Here is a 12,516-nt window from a genome sequence, read left to right as displayed (position 1 = left end):
GTGAATAAAAATGAGTCGTTGTACACAGTGCAGCATCCCTTCATTTGTTAACTTCGTTTGACCTCTGCCTCTATATACGTGTAGGCATAAGAAACCCCCCAAAACCTAGAATTTGTTTAAATCTTCAACACATGACAAATCAGAATTTTATTGAACTTCCTTCGATGATTTTACCTCTCAACATTGTTTTAATTTTGGATTAAACAAAACAATTTAGGAGGAGCACCATAATTTTTCACTACTTTGCACCCAGAAAGGATTTAATCCAGTCCCAGGGACCTGTGAGACAAGCAGTGACTGAGGACCCCAAGAGGAGATGCAAAGCTTAGTGAAGAGCAGGGCAACTCTTCCTCTGAACTCAGGAAAAGGACAATGCAAACTCTTTTAAAAGACTTCGCATTAACAGATACACACTACTATATATAAAAGAGACAAACAACAAGGACCCACTGTATAGCACAGGGAACTGTATTCAATACCCTATGATAACCTATAACGGAAAAGAATCTGAAAAAGAATAGATATATATGTATGTATCACTGAATCACTTTGCTGTACACCTGAAACAATGTAAATCAACTATACTTCAAAAAAAATAAATAAATAAAGTAAAAGACTTCACCTTCTGAAGTAAAATGGAGGAATTTCTCAGAGTCTGTGTTAGAGTTTTTAGCAATTTAATCTACTGCCCAGAGCCAAGGGTTCCAGCGTCCGACAGCCTGGGTTCAAAGCCCAATTTTGCATGTGATCTTGGAGGATGTATGTAACACCTGCCTCAGTTTCCTCATCTGTAAGATGAAGATGACAATAATAGTACATAGGTTCTGTTTAGGATTAAATATGACAGTCCATATGAAGCCCTTAGCATAATGCGCAGTAAAAAAAAGTTAGCTACTATTGTTATTGGCAAAATAAGAAAGGTCATCTACCACAGAGGCGACAGTGAAAGTGCTGATGACACAGGAGGGACAATGTGGATGAATAAAGTTCATGGGTTCAGAGAGACAAGACAGGAGGTTGATGAGGAGGTGGTGGGTGGTGCTGCTGACAGGAGCAGCAAGGGCCAGGTGATGTGGCTGCTGGAAAGGGGACTCACTTCTAAGCTGCTTTATTAGAAACTGTATCCACATCAGACAGGAAGTAACTGAGTGAACTTGACAAACGAGAATTTGTGCAAAGGAAGCCAATTCAACATTGTGAGAGATGGAGATATTTTGGTACAAAAAAGAACAATTGGGCTGTCATGATAGCTAGATCAACTAGTTTAAGGGTTGAGAGGCAGGAAAGGGAAAATACCTGGTTTGTTTCTCAGGAAGGCAAAAGGCATGAGTTGTCAGAAGACAGATCCCAGTGAGACACGAGGAAAAACTGTCTAATACTTAGCCCTCCCTGCCCCTCTATGGAGCAAGGGGCCCTACAATTTCACGTGGGAAAGTGGTTAGTGATCAGGGATGTGAAAGGAGGGCATCTCTGTATGAACCAGGAGGTAGGACTCAATATCTCCTCCTGATGCTTCCAGCTTAGATTCTCAATTTTAATTATGTAGAAATTTGTTTATTATGCATTTCTATGAATTATATGACACAATTCTTCTTTAGGTTTAATTGTTATCATTTAAAATCAGTGTCAAATAAATCCCAAATACAACTAATTCTAAAAACTATTAACAATAAGACATTTTAATCGTGGACCGTTTCATATTTTTTCTCTTTCTCTCAATTCCCCTTATCTAATTATTTATAAAAGAATCTACCATGGGCTGAGATACTAATGCTTTCTGATTAATGACCTTTTATTTTTATTCTTCTATTTCCATATATCAATATGTAATAAAGCCTTATTAATTAAGATTAACTTGAGGAGAGTTAATTTGAATTGTTAGGAGGTCTGGCATATGGAATATTTTAAAATAAACCCAATTGAACTTTCATGAACACATAGTAAGCCCAAAAGGGGCAACCTCGGGTGCCTTCAACAGACACTCCTTAGGGAATGGTTATGAATAACTTAGAAGCTTCTTAATTAGCATATCTTTGTTCATATGTAGATGTGTGCTTTTGGAATAGTTGAGGTTATTTAATACATTCCGTTGACTGAAATATTTTAAACATTCCCTTTACAATTTATTCAATAAATTGTTATTGAACAACTCCATGTAAGGTGCTGGGATGCAGTGGTGGGCAAACACAGACATGGTCCCTCCCTCTGCAGACCTGAGAGTCCAGTGACCAAACAGACACAAATTAAGTCATGCACACACACACACACACACACACACACACACACCACCCAAAACAACTATAAAATTACAACTGTGATAAGGACTACAGAGGAGAGATGCATGGTGTTATAAATTATCTAAGAGGGGATTTAACCTAGTCTAACAAATCCATGAAGACTTCCCCAGAGAAATGATAATTGGGATAAGACCTAACGGAAGGGTAACTATGAACCAAATAAGAGGATAGGAGAGAACTTGGGGCAGAGCATTCCAAGTGATTAGTTGGATTATCATGTGCGAAGGCCCCTTAGCCAAAGAGGGTCCTTTATGTACGTTAAGAAACAAAAGAAAAGCCAGTGTGGAGAACTGGCCATGAGAGATGGAGCAGAATCTGGGGTCAGTCCATTTAGGACCAAGTTAAAGACGATTGCACTTATTCAGTGAATATGCATTATACTTATAAAGAAAAATTTGCTAAGCAAAGACAAAACATCAGTGCAACTCCTGGCCTAATTATCACAGATTTTTGAGTTCTCATAATCTAAAATAATGAGTTTTAGAAATTCCACACAACTGACAAATTATTCCAAAATTATGTTTATTCCAAATGAATGGCTTCCATTAGACTAAAATTATATAAACATATGAAGGGGTGGGAACAGGGAGAATCATATTAGCAAAAAGACAGATAAGCCTTCTAAGCTACCTTGTTGATTCTGTTTGTTCCCTCTGAGGGCAGATGGGGAAAAAAAGGAAAAGAAAAGGCATCTTCTACCAATCTTCCTGATGCTTGAAGGCAAAACAAACTCTTAAGAACTGTAAAAAAGAGCTGTGCCATAAGGCCGGCCACCATATCCCTACACTATGTGTGTCCAAATAGGGCATTCTCAAGCACAGAGCCAACTTTCCTGCACACATTTGCTAACACGTCCCATACAAAGCACTCGTTTAAGATGGCTTTGTTTTCAAGAGCGGAGTGTCCTGAATGTCAAACGGCACACTTTGTGATTGCAGGCTGGCAGTGGACGGGCCGTTCGGAGCTGCACTGACAGATGTGTTTCACTATCCAGTGAGCATGTGCATTGCCACGGGAATAGGGGTCACTCCCTTTGCCGCTCTTCTGAAATCTATCTGGTACCAATGTTGTGAGTCACAAACCCAGTGGAAGCTGAGCAAGGTATGGAAAATATCATCAGCTTACCCTTCCATGAATTCAAAGGTTCAGCATCCTTCTATCTATCATCTGCCGATTCCTGGGGAGGGTTTTAATTAACCGTGCGGGATAAACTCAAGGATCCTTAACTACACTTATGTTCTTAAAAATCTCCATTCAGTACTACATTTATGAGAAGGGTTATGTCTAATCTTGTTAAAGATGACAAGACATAAATTTTATTGCTTCATTGCCATTACAGGACATATAATTGCTCATGTCAGTAAAATATGGACAGGCTGCAAATGGCTATGTGACTGCGCTGCAGTGAGTACTATTAACAGGCAGCCTTAGACTCGAGCTTGATACTGTAGTTGCAAGTGTACGGTTCAACATCTTCATCTCATGGACTCGGGGTCTTAATTGAGAAGCAAAAATGCCACAGTTGGGATTCCTTTGTCTGCTTGCCTGGTGTTGCCATCCAGCTCCAAATCTCCTTTTTGTCATTTCTTGTATGTTCTCTGACTAGCTGCCTCCATGGTTCCCTTGCTCCCTTTGTGCATCCCATGTTTTAACCCTCTTAGGATCAGCAACAGACACTAGAGCAGCAGGAGAAAGGGAGCCATGCTAACACTAGATGGTGTCAACTCAGGAAGGCCAAGGACATCAGGCAAACTTGGTTCTGGTCCCGGTTCTGCCACTTCTCTGATTGACACTTTGGCTGCAGTTTCCTCGTCTATCCCAGGAAGATGCTTGATTAGGTCAGCATGTCTATGGGACGTTAGTCATATGAGAAGGTCCACTAAAGAGAATTGTGTAGTGAAATGATTTCAGAAATGCTGTCACAGATCCCCCTTTAGAAGATTCACATCTTCTCCTAGCCTATTAAATAAGTTCTGCAGAAAAGAACCTCATTCAGTTTCATTTCACCCACGCTTCCCAAGCATATTTAGCCATGGAAACTTTCTTCATCTATCATTCTTTAATAAATGGCACTTTGCAAAGCACTGGGGCAAGGCCAGAAGGGAAGACCTCTACAGGTGGGGCTTTCTCAACCAAGAAATTAGAGTAAAATTGGCTATCATTTCATGAGTTTCCAAGTGACAGGCGCTTGACATGTGTTTTTTCATTTTATTTTTATAATCTTCCCAAAAACCTTAGAAAGTAGATAGCACAAGCTCTGTTCTCCAGATAAGGACTCTGAAGCTTTAGAGACACTAAAGTCACTTTCCTGAAAATACACTGTTAATGAAAGGCAAAATCAGGGTTCAAACTCGGGTGCCTCTGGCTCTCTGGTTTGACATAATCAACACATGGTAGACATGGCTGCCACCTACTGTATTGTAGGAAGACTGTGGGATTCCTGGTCAGAGAATCTACTTCAGCCTGATTCCACCCTCACTAGAAGCATCGCCCTGAGTGCATCAGTTCACCTCTCGGAGCTAGGTTTCCTGATATACACAATGGAGAAATAAGAGTCCATATCCATCACGGAGTTTTAATACCAAATAAGACAAATAAATAATGTAGAAACATTACTATGTAAATGTGTATAAGATTATATTAAATGTGCATTATATCTGCCAAAGATATAAATAGATTACTAGTACTACTACGAATACTAATAGCCTAGATTAATCAGTCATTGACTACCTAGAAGGCAGGGAGTTAGGCATTTTACACATACTATCTCACATCATCTTACACATACTATCTCACATCATCTTTACTTACCACTTTCCCATTTTACAGATGAGAAAACTGAAGCTGGATCACAAAGCTAATAGGAATGATAGAATCATATCATTGAATTGTTATAATACCTCTTGCAGATAAGTAGTATCCTCAGATTACCAGTGAGGAAACAGAAGCACAGAGAGCTAGTAAATATCAGAATGAGGGTTTGAACCCGGGTTCTTCTTAAGCTAAATCCCATCTTCTTTCCTTTATACCACAATAAGATTAACCAAGTGTTTTAGTCTGTTCGGGCTGCTATAGCAAAATACCATAGATGGGGTGGTATACCATACATACAACAGAAATGTATTTCTCCTACAGTTCCGGAGGCTGGAAAGTCCAAGATCAATGCACCAGCATCAGACTTGGTGTCTGATGAGAGCCCACTTCCTGGTTTATGGACGGTCATCTTCTAGCTCTAACTTCCCACTGCAAAAGAGGGCAAGTTTTTTGGACACTGATGGTCACTAATCCAATTCAAGAGGGCTCTACCCTTATGACTTAATCACCTCCCAAACTCCCCACCTCCAAATACCATCACACTGGGGATTAGATTTCAACATATGAATTTGGGGCAGGGGGCACAAACATTCAGTCTAGGGCACAAAGCAAGCAAAACAGACACTGTTTCATACATTTGGACTCCACTGCAAAGCTTTGTTATGGTTTATGTTGATTTCCCCATCTCTGTAAGCTCTTTCCTCTTGCTGTCTACCAAGTCAGACCCACTTATAGCAGCAGCTCATTGCTTCATGGTTCTCGCCGTACAAAAGGTCACATTATGCTTCACATGGAGATGGTGATGGAATTGTGTGTCTCACTTTCATTCACTTATTCACTCAATAAATATTTATGCAGCACCTACTATGTGCCAGGCCCCACTTGTACTGACTGAAAAGCCTATCACTCTCCTCTCACCAGACTCACAATACCTGACCCTTCTCTCAACATCCATTACCCCTGTGCTGTTCTCCTTTTATATCATTTATCCTTCTTTTTTTGTTTTAACGTTCACAAAGTACTTTATTTCCCTTAACAGATTCTGAGCTCCTTAAGCATGGCTTTTCTCGATATCTCCATTATTAGAAAGATATATATTTATATATGAACACACACTATAAATTTTGAATAAATCAATGAGTGAATAAATGTCCACTTGGCCAAAAGAATTAACAAATGGCTTCTGCACAATCTTCTGTAAAATTCTAGGTTACAAAGATTAATTTTTTTTATTTAAACAAAAGACTATTAGTTCAGCAACTTTATAATTAAAATAATACATTCCAATTATTTTATCACAAATAGGAAAATTCTTCTAAGAATCCACAAAATCTTAAAGTCCATATTGGAACCCACAGAATATTAATACCACCTTCTCTCTCACCATTTCATTGTTATTCCTGGGCTGTTTATGGGTTTTCTCAAAGCTGTTTCAGTGGGAGGGCTAAGGAGTTACCACAAAAGTATAAAACAGGGGCTTTGATCTCTAGTCCAAAAAACAGAAATCATAGACTTGGAAATAAAACACAATGTTTTGATGACTTATAAAAATTGGGGGTAATATTGAGACAACCCTCAACTGAAAATAAAGGCAGGAGTTATAGTATATGGGAGAAAAGAAGCTAAAAGCATGGAACCACAAAATTGAAGGGGCTTGACCTCCCAGTTTTGCATAGGACAATACTTACAGTGGGAAGTGATTTGTCCAAAGTCCCTATCTGGCTAGCCACTGAGTTAGGACAGGAGCCTGTGTTTCTGGTTTCAAAGCTCTTTTATGAAAGAAGTGAGGTTTCATGCTACAGAAAGTTCAGGCTGAAAATCACACTTGACATCCACTTCCTCAGAATCTGCATGCTTGAGAAAAAGCTTAGGAAATTTCTCTGTTTTAGAGCAATTCTGTGTTTATTTGAGTACAGCTAACATTAGGCTTATGTAACTAATATTTGTCAGGGGCGCCCACATGCTTTTGAGAAATAAATACTACTTCCACTAAACTGTCAGCATCTCTATAATTTTTTAAGTGTGGGAGAGCAAAACAGTACATTCTTATCTAACAGCATCTTCACAATTATAGATCTGGGCTATAGTTTTAGAGTGTTCTTTTCTGCAACAAGGAAAGGGGAGAAAACAGCATAGAGGTTCAGAGCTGGAATTTTAAGCTTAAATAGTTAACTGCAGTAGGTTGGGATTTTCTCCCTCCTGTGTAAAAGTTGGCATAAAGGCAGTAGTTTTTACAAACAAGGCTTATATTGCAAGTCTAGAGGAAAAAATTTGCACCAAAGTTTTCTTAGCTGTGACCATTGCAAACTACATCTCTTTCTCCTTCTCCTCTGCCACATTATTCTAGAACTCTTCTGAGTAAAATGCAAAAGGATATCCCGTAGGACTCCTGCATCTTCTTTGGGGTCATATGTAGCACTTTCTGTTTGAAGCTAGCGTTTTTCAAATTTTTTCTAGCTATGTGTTATTACTAAAGATAGTGGGGACGAGGGGCAGAGGAAGAGAGAAGTGGTTAGGAGACGACTTCCCAAGAAGGCAAAATAACAATAAATATAATGATGCCCTGCTGTGAAGAAGATGGGAAAAAGTTGTAATATATTAAAGGGATATTTCCAACCCAAGAGTAAGAGCCAAACTTCACTTAGTTGGAGGCAAATGAGAACACAGTTCTCTTTTGGGATGAAGGAAGGGGGTGCGAGCGGCTGGGACATCCCTGTGATACAGTATGGAGGAAGCCGAGGGTTAAAATACCCCTTGGGGATGAATGTCCCCCCAACTCCTGCCTAACAGGGATGATTAATTCTACATCACACTCAATTTGTGAAAAGAGCTCTTGAAAAAAGTTAGGACAGTTTGCTTGTGCAAACTGTCAAAATGATGAATGGAAATAGGTGTGTACAAACCGGGGCAGTTGTGGGGGGTGCAGATTGCTGACATAAATGTACTGGCCTCCACATTTTAGTTCTCCTAATATCACAGCCGTGCAGTCAGAACCGAGAGAACGGCCAACTGGATGATTTGGTTCATTTTCTTAACTGCATATGTAATCTTCAGATGATAATAATAAAATAGATTCTAGAAAAACTGAGATAACCTACTTTCTTCATAAATTGTCTTCCTTCATCAGCTCAATAATATATAACCATGATAATGAGTATTTATAGTGTGTCCCACGCAAAATGGCCTTTGGGCTCTTAACCTAATATAATAAACAGATAATTCAAATAAAAAGACAGCATGGGCCAGTGGGAACAAGGCAAAGAGGGCAAGAAAGGCAAAAATCCATACTCTCCTTAAATATATTAATAAAACAAAGGAGGGCCTGCTCTCTTTTCTAATGAATGAAAAATGCATTTAATTTAATCTGTTTTGAGAAATCATTTACTTTCACTTTCCCTCACCCTGCTGCTCTGGCTACTCCTGGAATTGATCATCTCTGGTAACCGCTGAGAGTGTCCTGATAAATTGAACCAGAGAACATGAGGCCAGCTTGCATCTCCAGGAGACACACGTGCTTCTCACCTTTCACTAGGCAGCCTCAAAAGACTCCAGTCCCCCAGGAGGTCTCCCCATTGCCCTGTGGGGAAGTGACCAGTATTAATATTTTTAATATCTTGGTTTATTAACCACACAAGCCATACATGACTACAGGGTCCTTGTAAAAGATTCAAATGAAATGCTCAGTCAAAAATCTCAATCAGAACAGATTTGTGGTTGCTGTGCCGCGGGGGGCGGGGTGGGGGGCGGTGGCAAGGGATGGACTGGGAGTTTGGGGTTGGTAGATGCAAATTATTACATTTAGAATGGATAAACAACAAGGTCCTACTGTAGAGCACAGGGAACTATATTCAATATCCTGAGATAAACCATAATGGAAAAGAGTCTGAAAAAGAATGTATATACATATATATATATATATATATATATATATATATATATGTATATGTACAACTGAGTGACTTTGCTGTACAGCAGAAATGAGCACAACTTTGTAAATCAACTATACTTCAATTAAAAAAAAAAGAATGTGTAAGCATGGCTTTACAGAGAGGAAAGTGCACTGTTCTTGGGACCCTTGCAATGAAAGACATCAAGACTTCATTTAGCTGTGTCTTTTTTAAACCTCATTTCTGTTTAGAAATAAATTGATTTAGCAGTTTGAAAAAAACCTCCCTTTATTCACCTTCCTTCCCAAATTAACCACCACCACCACTTGGCCCTCCAGGGTTCTCACCTGAAATGGTTGAGTGCATCTTATTCCATTCCTTTCCTGCACTTTTGTGTACACATACGCACCTACACACATATGCAAGGTGTTACTTTATTTTTACATAAATAGGGATGTGGGGATGGGGAAGGAGGGAGAGAAAGAAAGGTGTGCAATTTGTGTTTTTGTTTTTCATTCTAACATGGCCTGGCGCCCCTTCAAGTGTCACTGCCTATTTATTGACTTTATTTTATTTAGCGCCTTCAGCAAATTCTGTAGTATGACTATCTCACCATTGATTTTATCATTCTATTATTAATGAACGTTCCAGTTGTCCAACAACTATAATTTGAACAAACCGAGGCACAATAAACTTTAGGCCCCAGTCAAAGGGCAAAGCAGCAGCATAGCCATGAAATAGTTAACATTAAGGATAATGGCTTTAAACAAAAGTCTTAAGGACTAAGAGTGATTGACAAAGGCTGGTCTTAGTCTTACAATGGAGAATGGGAAAAACAGTTTTATAATTTTATTTCTTTAAAACCAGATGTGGAAGCCATGTTAGGGAAGCTTCTCAAAACTAGTTGCTTCAAAATCTGTTTGCTCTTGTCTTCACCCACGATGACCTTGGTAACAGCAACCACAAAATAAAAACCAGGACAATAATAGTTACCATTTATTGAGGAGGTATTATGTTTTCTAAATATCAGTCTCAGTCTTTATCTTTTCAAAGAGAAAAGTTCTCTTTTTAGAAAATATTCATGATTCCCTCCATGGAAAGTCACCATCACCCTCCCTGATTGAAGCTTCTATCAGTTCTGTTACATTGTATTGGGAGCGTGGAATCTTCGCTCAGGCTACTATAACAAAATACCAAGGCTGAGTGGCTTAAAACAACAAACATTTCTTATAGGTCTGGAGGCTGGAAGTCTGAGATCAGGGTGCCAGGATGATTGCGTTCTGGAGAGGACTCTTCCTGACTTGCAGATGGCTACCTTCTTGCTGTGTCCTCACATGATGAGAAAGGGAGCTCTGGTCTCTTCCTCTTCCTATAAGGGCACTAATCCCATCATGGTGGCCCACCCTCATGACCTCATCTAAATCTAACCATCTCTTAAAGGCCCCATCTCCAAATCATCACATTGGCAGTTAAGATTTCAACACACAGATTTAGGGGAGATGCTTTCATACCATAACAGTGGGGAACATAGGATGCTGCCCAGGAGGAGGCAAGGTCACAGTGCAATCCCACTGGCCTCCTAGGGGGAGCTGTTGGTCAAGGTCAAGGTCAACCCCGGCACCCAACATGGATCTTAGGGTACCTTTCACTAGTGAATGGGTTCCTCTTTCAGAACTACATCTGTATAATCAATGCTGAGGTTTCGAGACCAGTGCTAGAGATTTTGGTTTCACCTCCTGTCAGTAACCACCATCTCTATAATTCAGGAGTGACGGTGGACACAGACCCCCAGGTAAGGCAAGTGTCCCCCTTTGCTCTCTAATATCAACATGTGGCATTCATTCTGTAAGCTCCTCCAGATGACAGTGCGGTAGTAGCAGTATCTCAGCTAACATCTCAGAGCACTTAATGCATCTTTAGACTTTGAGCTAAATGCCTCCATGAAACCTATCCTTTCATCTTCAAAATAATCTCATGGATTATTGTTCTGTGTTTTTGTTTTTGTTTGGGTTTTTTTTTTTTTTTTTTGCCATTTCAATGTGTGGTAATCTAGACTCAAATTACATAACCTGCTCCCAGTTACACAGCTTGAAGATGGTGAAGCCAGGAGACTAGGACAGGTTGCAGGACTCCAGGCTCACAGTGGTTAACTACTATGTTATATTACACCTTCAACCTGCACCCTCATGTGCAATTTCCTTCCTTAGAAAGGAAAAAGCCCCTTGGGTGCTCTGGGCGATAGATAGATGATAGATAGATAGATAGATAATTTTTGTCCCCATTCCATCCTCAGGAACTTGATTTTTGGGTCTAAAGAAATGCAGGTTGTATTTGAGGATGTGTCCTCTGCTGTGTTTGTGGGTACCTATCCAGGCCATGGCACGGGAACCTCTGATGGAAGAGTCTGGTGCTCTGGTAGTAACCTAGATAAGTAGCTTTTCTTATTTCATTTCCTGGAATTGTTTATCCAAAAACAGCATGGGGACATTTCCTACTGGGCCCAGATGACCTGGTCCACACTCTCTTAAAGAGAAGCCCAGGCTGTGGGAAAGGTGGGGATGAGCTGGAGCTGAGACCCAGGCCCCCCCAAGATTGGCCGTGGCTGAGTTTATCTCATGGTTCGTGCTAGGAACAATGTGACAGCGAAGGCCTGTGATGGGCCACATGCATACAGAACTCCCTCACCCCATAACAACGTCCTGGAGTGGTGCCCTACAACATCTGGGGATCCATTAGATCTACAAAAATGTGTGGGCTGAGTCCTGTAAAAGAAAACTTCATTACTACAGAAGTTCAGAACTTTCATCATTTTACTGAGGATGACTTTCTGTGTAACGAAACCTTTTAAAGTTACCTAAGGTATTTTAGGCCTCTGTCATCTACGATAGAATTCTGAAAGCCATGCTTTATACAGGTAACCGATTTTAGGGTGGTTTTATTTTTGGAGACTGAGGCGGGGTGAGAGTTGGGAAGCACAGATCACAGACGTGTAGCCTATTGTTTGGGACGTTTGTTCTACCATTGACCAGACCCTTCCTACTGGAGGAAACACAGAAGTGGGAAGCCTGTGTCCCTTCACAGTGAGCATCCCTCACTATTAGAAAGATGAAAGGGAGTCAAAGTAAATGTGCTTTTTCCTCTCTTCAAAGTCCGTTTTCTTCTTTTTCTGCCCGAGGCACTTCACCGGAGCCCATTCAGTGCCCCTCCATTGCCTCTGGCACCAAAGCTGCCCAGTGTCACCTGTAAGTCAGTCACAGAGGGAAAAACACACAAAGCCATTGCAAGGAAGCAGAACGTATAAAAGGCTTGGCGAACCCTCAGAACACTGACACACAGCTAAGCCACAGGAAAGTAAGGACAGGAATGATTTCTGTTTGAAAGAATAAGGGTCAGTAAGTGGAGGAAAGCTAACATGTGACTGTTCTTCAAGTAAGGGTGATTGGGACTGGATTTGAAATTGACAGTTTTTTTTTAAAAAAAGATTTTTTGGTTTGTTGTTTCAGATGAATGTATTTTTA

At 40.2% G+C, this 12,516-nt stretch overlaps 1 protein-coding gene across 1 annotated transcript in view; it reads left to right on the top strand.

Moving 5' to 3' along the window:
* The window catches only part of NOX3 (NADPH oxidase 3), a gene marked incomplete at its 3' end in the record, with an annotated part of 58,163 nt that overhangs the window by 27,263 nt on the left and 18,384 nt on the right, over positions 1-12,516 (top strand). The window contains exon 10 of the mRNA XM_081250863.1: positions 3,236-3,398. Within this exon, the coding sequence (XP_081106989.1) occupies positions 3,236-3,398 (163 nt within the window). The remainder of the gene's footprint in view (positions 1-3,235; positions 3,399-12,516) is intronic.

This window comes from Mesoplodon bidens (genome assembly GCF_964165515.1).
Source record: "Mesoplodon bidens genome assembly, chromosome: 12".
In the NCBI taxonomy this organism is placed as follows: domain Eukaryota; kingdom Metazoa; phylum Chordata; class Mammalia; order Artiodactyla; family Ziphiidae; genus Mesoplodon; species Mesoplodon bidens.
Note: the sequence above shows the minus strand (reverse complement) of the source record. Positions and strands in the feature narration are given on the sequence as shown.